Source organism: Hemitrygon akajei, chromosome 19, assembly GCF_048418815.1.
Source record: "Hemitrygon akajei chromosome 19, sHemAka1.3, whole genome shotgun sequence".
Classification (NCBI taxonomy): domain Eukaryota; kingdom Metazoa; phylum Chordata; class Chondrichthyes; order Myliobatiformes; family Dasyatidae; genus Hemitrygon; species Hemitrygon akajei.
The window spans coordinates 17,096,550-17,116,250 of record NC_133142.1 but is presented as its reverse complement, the minus strand read 5'-3'; the positions used below and the strand labels follow the sequence as shown (position 1 = coordinate 17,116,250).

The 19,701-nt window shown below is 39.6% G+C and overlaps 1 protein-coding gene and 1 long non-coding RNA gene across 2 annotated transcripts in view; one reads left to right on the top strand and one right to left on the bottom strand.

Moving 5' to 3' along the window:
* Positions 1-4,828: 4,828 nt before the first annotated feature.
* LOC140742103 (uncharacterized) lies at positions 4,829-11,360 on the bottom strand. The gene is made up of 3 exons (XR_012102216.1): positions 11,063-11,360; positions 8,496-8,580; positions 4,829-6,786 (listed from the first exon to the last, which is right to left on the bottom strand). It is a non-coding gene; the product is annotated as an uncharacterized lncRNA (long non-coding RNA).
* Positions 11,361-11,424: 64 nt separating this feature from the next.
* The window catches only part of nup210 (nucleoporin 210), a 116,886-nt gene continuing 108,609 nt past the window's right edge, over positions 11,425-19,701 (top strand). Inside the window, exon 1 of the mRNA XM_073072159.1 lies at positions 11,425-12,050. Within this exon, the coding sequence (XP_072928260.1) occupies positions 11,893-12,050 (158 nt within the window). The 5' untranslated portion in view covers positions 11,425-11,892. The remainder of the gene's footprint in view (positions 12,051-19,701) is intronic.

Sequence of the window (19,701 nt, the reverse complement as noted above, 5' to 3'; positions counted from 1 at the left end):
TTATCCAACTTCTCCCCAAAACTCAATGCCTTAATTTCTGAAAACATCCTTGTAACTGTTTTTTGCACTCCTTCCAATTTAATAGTATCTTTCCCATAGCAGGGCAACCAAAGGTGAACACGATATTACAAATATGACTTCACCAGTGCCTTGTACAACTATACCATGACCTCCCAATCTTCATATTCAATGCTCTGATGATGGTCAGCATGCCAAAAGTCATCTTCACCACCTTTTCTACCTGTGACTCCACTTTCAGGGGACTATGAACTTGAACTCCTCAGGTTTGCAAACAGAAGTTTTATGAAACATATACCAGCATGGATTGAGAGCTGATCAACAGAGAAAGCCAGTTGTAGAAGTAAATGACAATTCTTAGTGAGGTATTGCTGAGATCAGTGCCTGCGCCCCAGCTATTCAGAAGTTTTGTCAGTGGTTTGACTGATGGGACTAAGTGTCATTTTTCCAAGTCTGATGCAAAAGTAAGCGATGAGCATGTAGTGATGAGGATACAAAAAGGCTTCAAGGGGAGAAGCCAAGTGTGTGGGAACATTATGATCAATGGAATGCAGTGTAAAAAGATGTGAGAATACTCTCTACAGAAGTAAAGCAGAAAATGCTGAGTATTTTTCTAAATTGTTAAGAGATAAGGAAATGTAATAATTTGATTTGCTGAGTCTGTGCAGAATTTAAAGTCGCTTGTGATTACTGATGTTAATACACAATTCAAATCAGTGTTGAGACTTCATCAAAACAACTCAAACGCCTCTCACTAAGCTCCTGCTGAAAACTGACTTTTTAAGGATATGAAACACTACCAACTAAGTACCATTTGTGCCGGATTCCAACTCAATAACATAATTGAAGGGGGTTGTTTGGAGTGTGAAGTGGTAGATAGTCACACTTTCCTGTTGATTTCATGGTTGTATAATGATATTCTGCTCATTGTTTTAAGGGGCATTCCAGTTCAGTACTGAAAGTGAAATCATCATCTCTAATCTAACTATCTACATATGATGTAGTAATTCATGTTTGGTTGCATGAATTTCGCATGTTAAAGAATCAATTTTATATTATCTTCAGTTCCCTTTAATTTCAGCTGTCATGTTTTGTATTATATTTTTATTATATTATGCTTTTTCTCTCTGTTTGACTATAGCTCAATTATCTTCAGGTCTGTTTGTGCAGGTTCAACACAGAAATTGCAGTGTATTGCATGATTTATATATGATTATAATGTATATATGGTTTAATAAATGATGGCACTGAAGAACTACAAATACAACTACAAAACTCCTTTAGAAGTTCAGAATTTTTTTTGATTTATTATGTATATGTTAAAATATTATAGTTTAATGATTTTTCTAAATATTTCCATGAATTATTTAAGGTGATGGAAATGCACAACACCTTTCATTTTGTTTCATGGATAACACTAATATAGAAGAAATATTCCCTACAGACTACATTAAAACTGATCACGAATGGAAGTGTAACATAATTTTTGATGTTGCGTGACTAAATTATAGGCGGCAAAACTGAGGAAGTGACTCAATAATTTATTTTTGTCACTCACCACTTCCTGTGACACACATCTACCTAGTCAAACAGCATCATCTCTTTCTTCAATTCTAACTTAAAATGTTTGACTCCTGAACTCATATATAAACAGGTAAATTAATAACAGCAAACAGGTAAAAAGGGTGGTCGATAGAATATATGGGATCCTCGGCTTGATATTGTGATGAACAGAGTAAAAAACCAAGAAAAACATTGTTCAAAGCATCAGACACAAAAGGCTGGAGGAACTCAGCAGCCAGACATTGTTCGGGCCATAAATGAAGTATTGAAGATATGAAGGTCTGACAAGATGGTGCAGAAATTATATCAGTAGAATGATGACAGGAATAATGGATTTTGGGTGTAAAGCCATAGAGAAGAAGCTGAGGCTGTTCACCTTAGTGCAGAAAAGACCAAGATGAGAGTTGACAGTTGATACTGGTTTAGACAAGATAGAAGGTAGCTACTCCGCTTAACAGATGGTTCAGGAGCCATGGAACATAAACTAAATTTTTGGACACATGCTACAAACGGAAATCGTCCAAGAACCATAGAACATTACAGCACAGAAACAAGCCCTTTTGCCCTTCTTGGCTATGCTGAACCATTTTTCTGCCTAGTCCCACTGACCTGTACCCGGACCATATCCCTCCATACAACTCTCATCCATGTACCTGTCCAAGTTTTTCTTAAATGTTAAAAGTGAGCCTGCATTTACCACTTCATCTGGCAGCTCATTCCACACTCTCACCACTCTCTCTGTGAAGAAGCCCCCCCTAATATTCCCTTTAAACTTTCCCCCTTCACCCTTAACCCATGTCCTCTGGTTTTTTTCTCCCCTAGCCTCAGTGGTAAAAGTCTGCTTGCAATCAGTCTGCCTATACCCATCATAATTTTATATACCTCTATCAAATATCCCCTCATTCTTCTATGCTCCAGGGAATAAAGTCCTAACCTATTCAACCTTTCTCTGTAACTCAGTTTCTCAAGTCCTGGCAACATCCTTGTAAACCTTCTCTGCACTCTTTCAACCTTATTAATATCCTTCCTGTAATTTGGTGACCAAAACTGCACACAATACTCCAGATTTGGCCTCACCAATGTCTTATACAACCTCACAACATCCCAACTCTTATACTCATTACTTTGATTTATAAAGGCCAATGTAACAAAATCTCACTTTACGACCCTATCTACCTGTGATGCCACTCTTAGGGAATTTTGTATCTGTATTCCCAGATCCCTCTGTTCTACTGCACTCCTCAGTGCCCTAAATTTACCTTGTATGTTCTACCTTATTTTTTCCTTCCAAAGTGCAATACCTCACACTTGTCTATATTAAACTCCATCTGCCATTTTTCAGCCCATTTTTCCAGCTGGTCCAAATCCTTCTGCAAGCTTTGAAAACCTTCCTCACTGTCCTCTACACCTCCAATCTTTGTATCATCAGCAAATTTGCTGATCCAATTTACCACATTATCATCCAGATCATTGATATAGATGACAAATAACAATGAACCCAGCTCTGATCCATGTGGCACACCGCTAGTCACAGGCCTCCACTCAGAGAAGTAATCCTCCACTACCACTCTCTGGCTTCTCCCATTGAGCCAATTTCTAATCCAACTTACTACCTCACCATGTATACCTAGCGACTGAATCTTCCTAACTAACCTCCCATGCGGGACCTTGTCAAAGGCCTTACTGAAGTCCATGTAGATAACATCCACTGCCTTCCCTTCATCCACTTTCCTGGTAACCTCCTCGAAAAAGTCTAATAGATTGGTTAAACATGACCTACCACGCACAAAGCATGTTGACTCTCCCTAATAAGTCCCTGTCTATCCAAATACTTGTAGATCCTATCTCTTAGTAATCCTTCCAATAATTTACCTACTACTGACGTCAAACTTACCGGCCTATAATTTCCCGGATTACTTTTAGAGCATTTTTCAAACAACGGAACAACATGAGATATCGTCCAATCCTCCGGCACCTCACCTGTAGATACTAACATTTTATATATATCTGCCAGGACCCCTGCAATTTCAACACTAGTCTCCTTCAAGATCCAATCAAGTCCTGGGGATTTACCTACTCTGATTTGCCTCAAGATAGCAAGCATCTCCTCCTCTTCAATCTGTATAGGTTCCATGAGTTCACTACTTGTTTGCCTTATTACCATAAACTTCATACCAGTTTCTTCAGTAAATATAGACACAAAAAATCCATTTAAGATCTCCCCCATTTCCTTTGGTTCCATACATAGCCAACCACTCTGATCTTCAAGAGGACCAATTTTATCCCTTACTACTTTTGCTCTTTTGCTCTTAATATACCTATAGAAGCTCTTAGGATTATCCTTTACCTTGACTGCCAAAGCAACCTAATTTCTTCTTTTAGCCCTCCTGATTTCTTAAGTATTTTTTTTGCAGAAGGATAAATATTTTTATGAAATGGATAGCTGTAATCTGGAATTCTGATTCAATCAAGAGAGAATTGACAATATGTCTGAAGGAAAAACATGGCAGTCTACTGGGAGCCAGCATTGACTCCGTGTATGAAATGACATCTTCTGTGCCAAAAACTTCTATGATATCAGCTGTGGTGACAGATACAGCTATAATTATGTCATGTTGTTTGCACATTGAATTGGAGATGGGATTGAAGATGTGAGTAAAAATGTTGAGGGGGCGAGTACATCATGAAGGAAAGGATATTAGAATTTTCCTTCCATAATGAAATCGGTATGCTTAGTTGAGATGCAGGGAATGTTCGAACTGGTAGAATTAACTCTGGTAATGAATGGCTGAAACAGTTATGCATCAACTGTTTTGTTTAGTAACACACTCAGTTCCTTTGTTCCTCCAGCATTTTGTGTGTGTGTGTGTGTTGCTCTGGATTTCCAGCATCTGCAGAATCTCGTGTTTATACTTTGTTTATCATTTTATTTTGAACAGAAATTAGAATTTTGTGGTTAATTCTAACTTGGCAACAAAAGAAGAGGTTTTTATACAAAAGTGAAAATATCACACAAAACCCCAATGTTCCTTCTAACTACCGGTAATGGAAATACCCACCAATAGCATGGATCAACTACAGTATTGCAAGGTTGTGACTTAGTCAAAATCAGATAAGGCAAAATAACTGCTAGTTCTTCCTGTTATGTCTTGTAATTCCAGACACTAATCAAAAGAAAAACACAGGAATCAGGCAAATGGATTGACTTAGTTTGCTTTCATTTTCTTTAATGAGGAACTCACATATGACATGGTGATGTAATGCATAAGCCACTCACAAACCTCTTAAATGTAACCAGCAATGAATTAATTAAAAAATTGTTTTCATAATCAATATATTTACAATATTATTCAAATATTAAATATAATACACTCCTCACTGCTTAGCTAAACTTCAATTCAACATAGAATGCATGTCAACTCAAATGTAACAAATTGCTCTCTCATTATATATACTGTATATACATACACAGTATAATATATAATACAATTACCATATAGACACCCACAGTAAATTTTAAATTGTCCCATTCAAGCCTAAATATTTAATCACTGTGGAGGATTTCTTCCTCATGTAGGATAACATCTTTCCTGACAAGGGGGCGTCATTCTGCTTGGCAGGTGAGACTTGTGGCTGTGAAACAATATTAGGTATTGGGACTTCCTCCATGGTAGTTGTAGAAGTTGACTCTGGGACAACAGGAAGTGGTTCTGACAGCTCTGAACACCTTTCTTCTCTAACAATTGACCGGCTCTCAACTGATCGATGTGTCGTCTCCAGGTGATATCCGACGCAATCTCCGCTGTGTAGGAGAGTGGTCCAGTTCTGTCCTTAATCGTTCCAATTACTCACTTATGTAGTCCCTCACCAGACAGCTTCTCCAGGGGTGAAACATCAAACCTCTTTGTTTGAGGAGTCCTCAATTCGTCTCAGTGGTTAGTCCTGCATCCTCCCTCTGAGACTGGGTTTAAGGCTCCAAGCTGGAGCGCAAGGGAAGATCCAGGAACAGCACAGCTGGTGGGTTGTTGCTTGTGGAGTATGCCACTTTGCAATATGCAAGGAGGAAATTGGCAAAGTTCTAATTCAGTGTCAGTGTGTTCTGCTGACATTGTTTACAGTATGGTCTTTAGACTCTTGGGCAAACCTGCCACCAAGCCATTTGTAGCTGGGTGGTATGGTCCAGATACAATATGTCTTATTCCATTAATTTTCTGGAATGACTGAAACTGTTCTGCACTAAACAATGGTCCATTGTCACTGACAAAGTGTTCTGGAGCACTCGTCCTTGAGACGGGCTTCTCAACACATCAAGAGCTGTGAAAGGATGAGAAACTCTGCGGATGTTGGAAATCCGAGCAACACACACAAAATGCTGGTGGAACCCTGCAGGCCAGGCAGCATCTATGGAAAGGAGTAAATAGTTGATGTTTCAGGCCGAGACCCTTCAAGAGTCCTGATGTTCCTCCAGCATTTTTCAACAGTTGTGCAAGGCTGCAGTGGAAGCTATTGGGCAACCTTCTGGTCACTTTGCAGCTACATCCACCACTACTAAGAAATTTATGCCAGTGAGTGGTCCAGCAAAATGCACTGAATCTTCTAAAAGGGTAATGCAGGCCATTCCCAGGGATGGAGAGTTGCTGCTCTTGGCATCTTCTAAACATGTTGCCACCCTGTACAGTGCATGGCAAACTGCTCAAGCTGCTGATCTATCCCAGGCCATGAAACAAAGGTCTGAGCCAATGCTTTCATTTTGACCATGCCTAGATGACCAGCATGTAGCTCCTCCAACACTTTAGCTCTCAGCTTGGATGATGCAACTCTCAATCCCCACATTAGGGAACCCCTGTCGAGGGAAAGTTCATCCAGGCGCTGGTAAAAATGGGGCAACTGGAATTTTGCTGCACATTCTAGCCATTTTGGGTTTCCATGTAGACCTCAGAGAGTGGGGGGAAGTGGTCTTTTCTGCTTTTCCTTTGGATCATCTCTAAAATAATAGGGAGACTTTCAATTTTCATTAGGAAGAATACGTCAAGAGGAGTGCCCTCTTTTGTAAATTTTTCAGGTATTTCATTTTCCAAGGGCAAACAAGACAACCATTAGCATTTCCGTGATTAATTATCCTCTTGAATTTGATCTTGTAATTGCGTCCTCCAAGAAACAGAGCCCACCTCTGCATTCTTGCTGCTGTTGTTAATGGAACAACTTCTGTGGATTGAAAATGGACACCAATGGTTGATGATCAGTAATGAGGGAAAACTCTCACCCATATAAGTACAGATTGAAACATTTTACACCCCAAACCAGACTCAAGACCTCTCTGTTAATTTGTGCACAATTTTTCTGCAGTGGTAAGGGAATCTGATGCATAGGCCATGGGGCATTCACTCCAATCACTAATGAAATGACTAAACCTATACCATAAGGCGAGGCATTACAGGAAAGCTTCACTGGACTATGTGTATCATAACATCAACATTTCCTTCGTCATTTGGAAAGCCATCCCACACTGCTTTGTTCATTCCCATTTCTTCCCATTCTGTAGTAATGAGTTCAAGGAATGGAGCACAGTAGCCAGGTTTGGCAGGAACCTGTTATAGTAATTGACAAACCCTAAAAAGGACCAAGGACTCTTCATCTCATGTTCTCAATATTGCTTGCTTATTTATTAATTTATTATTTCTTATTTTTCTTTCTTCTTGTATTTGCACAGTTTGTTGTCTTTTGCATGCTTGTTGTCCACCCTGTTGGTGCAGGCTTTCATTGATTCTATTATGGTTATTAGATTTATCGAGAATGCCTGCAAAAAAATGAAGCTCAGGGCTTTATATAATGACATATATGTACTTTAATAATAGATTTACTTTGAACTGTGGTATGTCCTTTAGGGCACCCACCATTGCTTGAATTTTCTCAATACACTTGTGTAATACTTGTGCGTCAATAGTATAATCACAGTAAACGATGCTTGGTTTAAAGAGTTCACACTTGTCATACCATGCTCTGAGCCCATAATCTTCTAATCTTTGTAGCACTGTCTTGCGATTTTGGAGATGTTCCTTATCATCCTTACTGGTAACAAAGATGGTATCCAGGTAACACTGCATGCCTAGGCAGCCTTGCAGCTCCTGGTCCATTGCTTTTTGCCAGAGTGCAGGTGTAGATGCCACTCCAAAAATAAGCCGAGTATAGCGATAAAGCCCTTTGTGAATATTATGGTGAGAAGCACCTTGGACTCTTCTTCCATCTTCATCTCTAAGTAGGCCTCGATCACTTCGCTGAAGTGTTTCCCTCCAGAAAGGTTTGCAAAATTTATCTTCTATCCTGGGCAGAGGGTATTGATCTACTTTCAGTGTTGTGTCGATAGTGACTTTAAATTGCACAAGGAAGTATTGAGACCAAGGTCTTGAAGCTTATTGATTACTTTTGAGGGGGATGATAGTATCGAACGTTAAACTTAGTCAATAAAGAGCATCTGTGATATGCATCGTTGCTGTTCAGATGTTCCAGGGTTGAGTGAATAGTCAAGAAAATGACAACTCCTAAAAGAACTGTATACTTTTCCATCTATTGCACTCAACAAAACTGGCACTTGTTTCTTATTGTCTGTTCCATTTGCTTTAAAATGATGTTTAATTTGTTCAGTATACACCATCCAGATATCTGCTGTGTAATCGAATGCATCTATCTTTCCAATGTAGACAGCCATTTCTGCTTATTTATTTATTACTATTATCACCCATCTCTCTCACCTTCTGAAGTAATACACACTATGCTTTGTTTTTAACTTGAAAGTCTCTCTCCCCTTCCGAAGAAAAATCGTCCTGTGTTTCAACAAGTAGGTTCACTTTAAACTTCCTCGTTGCCACTGTTATATTTTGTAACTCCAGAAATTAATCAAAAGAAAAACACGGTACCTGGGGAGACAGGTCTTCTTAGTTTTCTTTCCTTCACTTTAGTGAGGCACACATATATGATGTATGCTGTTCATGTACTTCTTACCTATAACCCAGTAATGAATTATGTGACCAACTAATGCTTAATCAAACAATATATTTTCAATATTACTTAAATATTAAATCCACCCCTCCTTCCATATTTAAATGTCTTGCCATGTCATTGCTGTTCCATAGAACATGTCTGAGCAACTGGCATCCTGTTGCACTCAGTTCAATAATGAGCAAATGCTTTGAGAGGCTGGTCAAGGACTAAATCTGCAGCATGATGCCACCCACACTAGACCCCCTACAACTTGCCTACCGAAACAACTGATCAACAGACAACACAATAGCCACAGCTCTACACACCATCCTTACACATCTGAGAAGATCAATAGACATCAATGTATCTGGGGTTGAGAGGGTGAACAGCTTTAAGGTCCTCGGCATAAACATCACTGAATATCTCACATGGCCTGTACATACTGGCTGTGTGGTGAAAAAGGCACAGCAGCACTTCTTTCACCTCAGACGGTTGAGGAATTTTGGTATGGCCCCCAAATCCTAAGAACTTTCTATAGGGGCACAATTGAGAGCATCCTGACTGGCTGCATCAATGCCTGGTATGGGAACTGTACTTTCCTCAATGGCAGAACTCTCCAGTGCATCCGTAGATGTGAACTTCTCACTATTCAGGACATTTACAAAGACAGGTGTGTAAAACTGGCCCGAAGAATCATTGGAGACCTGAGTCACCCCAACCACAAACTTTTCCAGCTACTACCATCCAGGAAATGGTACCACAGCATAAAAGCCAGCACCAACAGGCTCCGGGACAGCTTCTGCCACTAGGCTGTCAGATTGCTTAATTCATGCTGATGCAACTGTATTTCTGTGTTATATTGACTATCCTGTTGTACATAATATTTATTATAAATTACTATAATTGCACATTGAACAGAGACATAATGTAAAAATTTTTACTCATGTATATGAAGGATGTAAGTAATAAAGTCAACTCAAATCAATTCCAGAATGTTTTGAGAGGTTGATTGGACTGGCTTGTGCATATTGATTGCAGAAACCTTTGTCTCTTCTTTTGTTTATTGCTGTGAATCTGACTAATCTGCAGAGGAGATGTGAGTGCCATTGTATCTACCCCAACAAGCCTGCCAGTGTCAGTAGGAAAAATGTTCTACATTCATGAGGGGGTCTCATTGATCACTGTGACCCTATTTCCTGCTAATGAAAAAAAGATACAGAGAGTCTCCACTGAGTCAAAAGGAATTACTGCTGCAACTAAGACTCTGGATAAAGGGGACCAATCAGGTGCTAATGTGCATCCAAACTCAGGTTGAGATTTTCCAACTTCACATCCCACAAAATTACCACTATGTTAAGAAATATCCTCAATTTTGTGATATTTCTTCCACTAAATATTTGACCTCAATTAAAATGTAATAAGTTTGTAAGCAATATGAACATATTTTTTTTGAGGAATGTTTTGTTTTACCAAGAATTATTTCAATTCTGTAACATGGGTCTGAACTGTTTGGTCTGCCATCGCCTCGGTCAAATACTAGCTTGATATCAAGCGTAATCACTTTAATCTCTTTGAAAAATCATCTCTTCAGTCAATATTTAAATAAGGGCTCTAATGAGGCATGGAGCCAAGTGATTATGGTGAAATCCAAAATGAGCATTGGTAAATTGGTTTTTGGTAAGTGTTCTTGATAACACCCTAGAAAACACCTGCCCTCACTTTGATGATAAGTGAGAGTGGTTCAAATAAGCAATAATTGGTCAAATTATGTTTGTTGTAAGTCACCCAGATATTCTTCATGGCTGTTTAATGACAAGCCTGGTCTTCCATCCCAACCTTCCAGGACCTGCCCTCATCTTGATATTACCATTAAGTACAGAAGCCTGAAGACTCATGCTCAATCATTTAGGAACATCTCCTTTCCTTCTGCCATCACATTTCTGAATAGTCCATGAACACTTCCCTGTTATTCTTTATTTACACCCCTATTATTATTGTAAATTGTAGTCATTGTTATGCCTTTGTGCCATACTGCCTCCATAAAAACAACAAATTTCATACCATACAAGTCAGTGATAATATGCCTGTTTCTGAGTCTATCCCAAGCAACATCCTCTGTGTCCTCTCCAGAACAATCACATATTTCCTATAGACTGGTGACAAGACATGCACACAGTAGTTCTACTATAACCGAACTGGTGTTTCATATAACTGTCCCATAAATTCCTTTCTCTTCATAAATGCCCTTGCTAATGAAGACAAATACCTCAAGTACTTGTTAACCACCTGACCTACCAATGCTGTTCTTGAAGGAATCCTCGGATCTGCATTCTTATTTTCGTTACCTTTCTACACAACTACCATTCATTGTGAGCATCTTTATTAGTCCTTCCAAAATGCAACCCTCATGCTTTTTCAGGATTAAATTTCCATCCATTTCGTCATAAAATATGCATTAATATGTCACCATTCACACCGTCATTTATTTGTTTTCAATACTTACATTATACCAGGATCGCGTCATGTTTTCCCCCCTTTCCCTATACGTTCGATACGTCTGTGGGTTTAAGTACAAAGCCCCCAAGTTGCAAAAGCGGAAGGATCTAAAACCGCAAGTTGAAAGACAGTCTTTGTGTAATTTGTAACGGGGGTATTGCAATGCAGCTTGTCTAGGGGGGATAAATATTCAGACTAGAGCACTTGAGGAAACAAATAGACGGAGTCAGAAGAAACAACCCAAAATGACTTCCTCTTTTGTTATCGCTTTGAAATCTGATTTCTCGGTGCTGCGAGGAAGTAGAGCAGCTGTCAGCCGGTTTATCTGATTCCAAAAGCGCATGCGTTACCTTTCAGCCCTCAGAGTAGCGCTTTAGGGTTGGTGCATGACGTTGGTCAAATGGTTGGAAAAGGCGGGTTTTTTCTTGTGTGGAGTACAGCAGTATTGCTTATAAGGATTGCGCGTTTCAGATATATTTTTTAAAAAATAGAATGGTAAAGGAAGCGGACCCCGTTTCTTCCAGCGTGGTTTGAGAAGAGGCCGTGCGTGTAGGGCCTTTGAAGCAGAAGCAAGGGAAATCAAAGGTCTCCGGCAACAGTTACCCATGCCTTTAGCTGAAAGTTGTAGTACCGGCAGTGCAGAGTGTAAGACTGACCCGAGCGCCATGAAGCACGAGTTACTATGTATCCTTGATCTGCAACCTTTCTGACGGCGTCATTGAAGTGAATGCACCTTCTCTAACCTACAGACTTTTATTTTGAAACCAGTTTTTTAACCTCGTGTTTCGGACGAACCCCAAAGCAGTAACTGCTTGTAATTGAACTGTCAGAGAGATCATGGCCCTCTGCTTTCGTAACTGGATATTGATAGCAATCAGCTACATCATTTTTTGCTCTGAAGCCTCGAAACTGAACATTCCCAAAGTTTTGCTCCCTTTTGCTAGAAGCACAACAGTCAATTTTACACTGGAAGCGGCGGAAGGATGTTACAAATGGTAAGATTAAACAAACTGATTGGCCAAAAGCGGTTGTCTGATTGTTTTTAAACATTACTGTTTAATCTTGTCGCTTTTTCACATTTCGATATAAGTAAAGTATTCAGCTGCTAAATTAATTTGTGTTTCAGTTCCGCGACTTGCCACATTGAGAGCACGTGAACGGTTGACTTTAAGGTTACACACCATGCCTTCTCTCTGGAAACAGTTAGGAGCAAGTGTTTGGCCATTCATTATAACCCTAGTTCACTCCTGATCTCAGTACTGTATTTCTGTTCTCTCCGTCTACCTCTTAAAACTCTTTTTGTGACTTAGGAGTCTTTTTCCGGTTCCGTATGTCCTCCTCCACCCCATGTGGTAGTGGATCCAACAGGTTCTCTGTACTCTGTGTAAAGGAACGTATTCTCGTCTCAGTCCTAGATGACTTGCCCCATTATCGTGAGGGTCACTCTAAAGAATTCAAGAGTCATAGAATTTTACAGCTTAGAAACAGGCCGCGTGGTTTATCCTAGCTATGCTATCATTCCTACCTCTCCTAATCCCACTTCCCGGCATTAATTCCATATTCTTCTGTGCCTTTCCAGATGCCTCTTAAATACTGGCACTGTTTCTGCCTCCATCACCTCTTCTGGCAGCTGATTTCAGATACCACCTACTCAGTGTGGGTAAAATATTTACCACTTAGACCCTCTTTGTCACATGAAACATATGCCCTCTGTTTTCAGACACCCCTACCAAGCTGGTGTAATTTCTGTCTTGCATTGTACTACTGACACAAAACAGCAAGTTTCTTGACACATGGAGGTTTTAATAAACTTGATTCTGATTCTTCTTTCCCAGTTAATCTATATCCAGTTGTAACCTTAAGCAACGATCTTCGCTGTTCACTAACCCACCACAACGTTGGTATCATCTGCAAATTCCCTATCATGTCACCAACATTCTCATGGAAGTCATTTGAATATTTGGCAAAGAGCCAAGGATCCTGCACTGACCCCTGCTACTGGTCACTGTCCTCCAAACTGGAAAACTGCCATCCACCATTACCCTCTGCTTCCTACCACTAAGTCAATTTTGTATCCAATTGACTTGTTCACCTTGGATCCCATGTGTTCTAACTTCTTGTACTAGCCTAACTTGTCAAATGTGTTATTAAAGTTCCCGTAGACACTATGTGCTGCCTTTCCATTACTAGTCCTCTTGGTCACTACTTCAAAAACAGAACAATTAAGTTCATAAGACTTGATTTCCCCAAGCACAAAACCCTGCTGAATGTCCCAATATAATCCACGACTTTCCAAATGCAAACAAATCCTGTATCTTGGAATTCCTTCCAATAACTTTCCCACCACTCATGGAGGTTTCACCAGCCTCTATTTCTATGCTTGTCCCTGCCGAGCTGTTTGCTTAAAGGCACAGCACTTGCCATCCTCCAAACTACTTTAAGGCCTCCAAAGTGACACTAGCAAACTCCACAGGATTTTGGGCCCCCACTTGTAAATATGAATCTGTTCCTCGCGCACAGATCACTTGTGTCTTTCATTACTAATCAGGTTGTATGAGAGATTGGTTGCATGGTGACATGATTTGCTCTGCATAAATTGGTATAAGTTTTCATGGGCATACCTGGCATTCACATGAGCATACCTTATACCCAACACAAGGCCTGCGGTTAGGCAATTAAGAATAATTAACAAATAATTTTGCCATGCAGAGCCAATGTGAGTAGTTTTATCTGATTTTAAAAGTTAAAACAGGCTTGAGGGATTGAATAGTTAAAGTCTGTGACTATCTTTCTGAAGATAAGAAGAGCAGGCAAGATGTCACAAAGTGTATAAGCCCCATGAAGCACAGGGGAAGCACATTGAGGCCACAGGATGTTCTTGCATTAGCAGCCATTGATCTGATTAGCACCATGCACATGTGGCTCATAAAGCACACAGTTGTTTTATACACATGGTTCCTGCTTTCAGTGTAAACTGCTTCAGTTTCCGTGGTCCAGTTTTTGTTGAGGGAGTGACAATAAAACTCGCTCATTAGTTAAACCAACAGCAGCTTTGAGTTTCCCGTCCTTTCATCGCTCAATGTGGAAATTTTGAAACTGAAAAGAATAAAACTTTATTGTCATTGCTGAAGACAGTGATTGGGGTGCTACCCCGGTCTGCGCAAAATGGTTATTTACAATGCAGGCTTAAATTTTTAAATTAAATCCTATCTTTACGTGCAACAAGTGACTTTGATAGTCCGATAGGCCATTGGCAAGCCAGTGTGACAGAATCTTCAGCTGTTCAACAACCCTTGCATGTATTAACAGTCCAAGCCTGTTGGAGTCGCGGGTCTCATCCACTTGCATTCCTGTTAACTAGGACAGTCTCAGTGCTGGACGTGTATTTAGAAAGTAGGCCTACTATAAAGCATGATCTGACCCACAATTATTGTTTGGTAAATCCTCTGACCTTACTCATTTATAAGTATTTTGTAGTTACTTCTATGACCTTTTAAGATAATCTTTTATATTTTTGAGCTTCCAATAGTATATGCATGTTTTAGCTTTCATTGTTTACTGCTGAGCAATCTATAGCCAATTTACAAAGTTTATCTTGAATGTAAATTCCTTTGGCACTTCAGAATCATAACATGATGCAAACTTACATGAAAGAAGGAAGATGTTCAGCCTATTTTATCAATGTCAGCCAAAATGAACATTGAATTAATCCTACTTTCTACCCCTTAGACAACAGGTAACTGCTTTTGGTTCTTCAATGATCATCTGGATACCCAAGCCAAATTTTAATATAACTTGTCTTGGGTGCCTACTCAACAAATTGAGTTCCCTGACTCACTATATGTATTTTATTTTTATTATCTTTCTAATCATTCTACCAATTAACATGAATCTCTGGTACATATGTACTAAGGTTTATGGCAGGAAAGCAATCATGGAGACCTGCAGCAAAGAAATAGGCCCTTTGGCCCAACTGTACTATGCTGACCGAGATGCACAATTCAAGCTAGTTGCATTTGTCAATGTTTGGCCCAGAGCTTGCTCAACCTTTCCAATCCATGTGTCAGACCAACTTTTGTAAAAGCTGTCATTGTACTTGCCTCAACCACTGCCTTTGGCAGTTGATTTCACATCCTTTGCATTAAAAAAAAGGCTCTCAAGTTTCTCATACCTTAAACCTATGCCCAGTAGTTCTTCACTCCCAAACTCTTAGAGAGTTAGATAATTAGAGAGCTTTCACCTTATCGATACTCATGAGTTTACACAAATCTATAAGATCACCTCTCAATTTCCTATGCTCTGAGGAATAAAAGCCTACCATGTCCAAACTCTCTCAATAATTCAGTCCCTCAAGTTCTGGCAGCATTCTTGTAAATGTTTTCTGTACTCTTTCCAATTCAGTAACATCTTTTTCATAGTGATCAAAACTAAGCACAATTTCCCAAGTGCGGCCTCTGCAGCAACACCTAACTTTTATACTCCATGCTCTGATGTAAGGCCGATGTGCGAAAAGCTGCCGTCACCAAACCGTCTACCCATGATGCTTCTTTCAGGAAACCATGTACTTGTCCTCCAAGGTCCCTCTGTTCTGCTCTGAAAATCCTACCTAGATTTGACTTTGCAAAATGCAGCTCCTCACACTTACCTCAATCAAACTCCCTTTAACATTTCTTGTCTAACTTGCCCAACAAATCAAATTTTTTTAAAAATTGAGATACAATGTGGAGTAGGCCCTTTGAGCCAAGCCTCCCAGCGATCCTCCAATTTACTGCCATCCTAATCATGGGACGATTTACAATGACCAGTTAAGCTACCAACTGGCATGTCTTTGGACTGTGGGAAGAAATCTGAGCACCCAGAGGAAACCCACACAGTCATGGAGAGGATACACAAACTCCTTGCAGACAGCCACTGAAATCCCCCTTCAATCATTGCTAACCACTTCACTGTCTATGATACCACCTATTTTAGCACAATCAGAAAATATGCCTACATCCTTATCCAATCCTTTAAATGATTAACAAAAAATGAGCTCAGCACTGATCCATGTGACACACCACTGGACACAGGCTTCTAGTGCAGAAATCAACTCTCCTCTGCTTTCTACCATCAGGCATATCCAATTAGGCGGCTCTCCCTGAATTCCATGTGATCTGACCTCACACAGCAGCCTGCCATATGGAAGCTTATTAAAGGCTTCCAGTCTGTTTAAACCATATCTGCTCTTCTGCCATGATCAACTTTCTTGGTCACCTCATCAACAAATTCAATCAAGTTCATAAAACATGATCTCCCATACCCAAAGCCATGGTAACTACTCCTAATTACCCTAATCCACCACTGTGTTTCCAGATGTATATGTACCTTATTCTTTTCTGTTGACATTTTCTTGGCTCACACAACTTGATACTTCAGTCTCCTGTGTTTCAAAGAAAACAACCTCCAGCGATAGTCTCTCATAATTCATCAAATATGCCAAAAAGGTCCTATCTCTGTCTTTTCCCAAAGTTCAAAGTCAATTTGTTATCAAAGTACATATCTGTCACCATATACTACCCTAAAATTCGATTTCCTGTGTATATTCACAGTAAGTACAAGAAAGACAGTAGAATGAATGAAAAATGGCACACAAAGATGGACAAATAAACACTATGCAAAAAAACAAATTTTACAAACGCAAAAAAAGAAATAATAATAAATATTGAGAGCATGAATTACCGTAGTAAAGTCCTTGAAAGTGAATCCATAGTTAGTGGAATCAGTTTAATGCTGGGGTGATTATCAACTCTGGTTCTGGAGGTTGATGTTTGAGAGGTAATAAGTGTTCTTGAACCTGGTAGTGTAGGACCTAAGGCTCCTGTACCTCTTTTCTGATGGCAGTAGTAAGAAGAGAGCATGGCCAAGATGATGGATGCTGATTTCCTTATAACAGTGCTCAACAGCATAGTCATACTCAATGATGGGGAAGGTTTTACCTCTGATGGGCTGGGCTGTGTTCATTACTTTTTGTTGGTTTTCCATTCAAGGGCATTGGTGTTTCCATACCAGGCTGTGATATAATCAGTCAGTATACTCTTCACTCTGCGGTTATAGAAGTCTGTTAAAGTTTTAGTTGACATGCCAGATCTTCAAACTTCTAAGAAAGTAGAGGTGCTGCTGTGCTTTCTTTGTAATGGCACTTACAAGCAGGACCCAGGACACGATAATGCTGAGGAAATTCAAGTTGCTGACTTTCTCCACCTCTAATCCTCCAAAGAGGCCTTCCAGTTTCCTCCTCCTGTAATCAATTATCTGCTTCAAGGTCTTGCTGACATTGAGTGAGAGGTTGTTTTGGCACCATTCAACCAGATATTCCATATCCCTTCCAAATGCTGATTCTTCATCACCTTTGATTTGGCCAGCAACAGTGATGTTGTCAGCAAACTTAAATGTGGCATTGGGGCTGTACTTGGGCTCAGTCATAAGTATGAAGTGGATCGAGCAGGGGGTTAAGCCCACAGCATTGTGGTACACTTGTTATGATGGAGATTGTGGAGGAATGTTGTTCTCATGCAGTCATATTCCTTTAGTGTGGTGACTTAGAGCATTACAGTAACTTGCTGTTTGCTGAAACTTTGTGCAGCTTCAGTGAAATATTTCTGAACTATGTTCTATGACTCAACCGTGAAAGGAAGGTATCTCATTTGTTTTCTTAACTACCTTTATTTAACTATTCTGTTTTTTTTAAAAAGGGTGTACTGTTAAGATTTCAAACAAATCTTCTTGAGTACCTAATTTATCTGGCATTGATATACCTCCCAGTATCTTTTTTCCAGTCTATTTTTAACCTATTAAAATTGTCCTTTAGTGGACATTATTGATCCTAGTCGATACATGTACTTCTCCCATAACTAAATATAATTATCACTGTGCCCAATGGAGTGTCCCATTGCAACCCTTCCTACTGCTCAGGCTCATTCCCATTTTCTGTACCCTGTAAGGCTTCTTAGATATTTTTATTATGTTCATTAGATATTTTAGTATGTTAATCATGTTCCTTCTGTTGCCTTTTTCTGTTTCAGTTGGGATAGTTTTAATCCCCACTGTGATATTTTTACGTTTCTCAGAAACTTACCCCCATCTTCCTTCCTGACTTTTCTTGCTACTTCCTGCTTTTGGTTTCATTGTTTGAGATACTGCTGATGCCTTCCCGAGTGTTCTATTTGTGACTAAAGGTGGTGAGGATGGGCCAGACCTTGCTGAGTGGAATTGGTGCTTCCAAACAGAACGTCCCAGTTTTGCTGTTCAAGAGCCTGTGCTTCTACGCACGTGTTGTGAATCACAGATGCCCTGAAGTTATTGTTCCAGTTATATTTGCTGATGAAAACAAAAGCTTTACATTTTAATTTAAATAGTTTAAAATATTTAAATATCAGTGTGATATTGAGAAAGTGAAGGTTGTTGAAATTTATAGGGACAAGCCTTCTGCCATCCAGATTACAATGTATTTCTAAATAAATCTATTTTTTAAGAATTACTTACCAATAGCTCTCATTCATTTTCATGTTAAAATTATAGCATCTTTAAGAGTATCTTTGAAGGCTGAAAGTTGTGTGTTTCATGGAAACTTGCCGTGATATTTATATTGATCCTATGGGAGATAACCAGACCATGAATAGGGTTGTGTATCACTGAGATATTTACTTAGAATTGTTCAAAAATGTTGTGGAAGCATGATTTGTCTGGATTTTTGCCACAAATGTCAATTATTTTGGATCAGCCTGACTAAGTCAGAACAATTTCCAATGGAGGGGCCACTGCAGAGATGAGCACTATTTAATTGCTTGGCAAGAGGGAAGTGAATTACAAGTGGGAAGTGAATCTTTTGATTTGGGAATAGAGTATAGTTACAAAGTTTCAGAAAACGCCCATCTTCAAACATTAATGAGGATAAGTTATGTGGTGTTCATGGTTCAATAGTTCCATTTTAAATCAGAGAATGTATTCAATATTCAACCTAAAATTCTTAATCTTAGACATCCTCAAAACAGAATGAATGGTGGGGGTGGGTAAGAACCCCACACTCCCCTGTTGTCCTCCCACACACAAGCAGCATCGACCCTCCCGAATTATTCTAGCATAGAGATTCGGCATTCCCACTGCCCACCATGTAAGCAACAGCAAAGCCCACAAAGAGAGATCATGGTCTGCCACATGATCTATTAACTATCCCCTCCAACAAATTGACATCCCTCAGGCTCTCACTAGCGTGAGAAGCCAATGTCACTTCCATGGCAAGAGGGGAAACAAGCAGTCACTCTATCGATGTTAACAGTCACAGTCTGAAGCATTGCTTTTTATTTTGATTTCCCAAACTCAAGGTTGGGGGAGGGGGAAGAAAGAGAGAGATGATGGAATTGATGGCTTTGTTGCAAAGTTTGCAGATGATATGAAGATAGGTGGAGGGCAGGTGGTTTTGAGGAAGTAGAGAGGTTACGGAAGGACTTAAACAGGTTAGGAAAATGGGCACAGAGATGGCAGATGGAATAGTGTTGGGAAGTGTATTGTCATGCACTTTGGTAGAAGAAATGAAAGGGTTGATTTGGAGAAAAAAATACAAAAAACAGAGGTGCAATGGGACTTGAGAGTCCTTGTGCAGGATTTAAT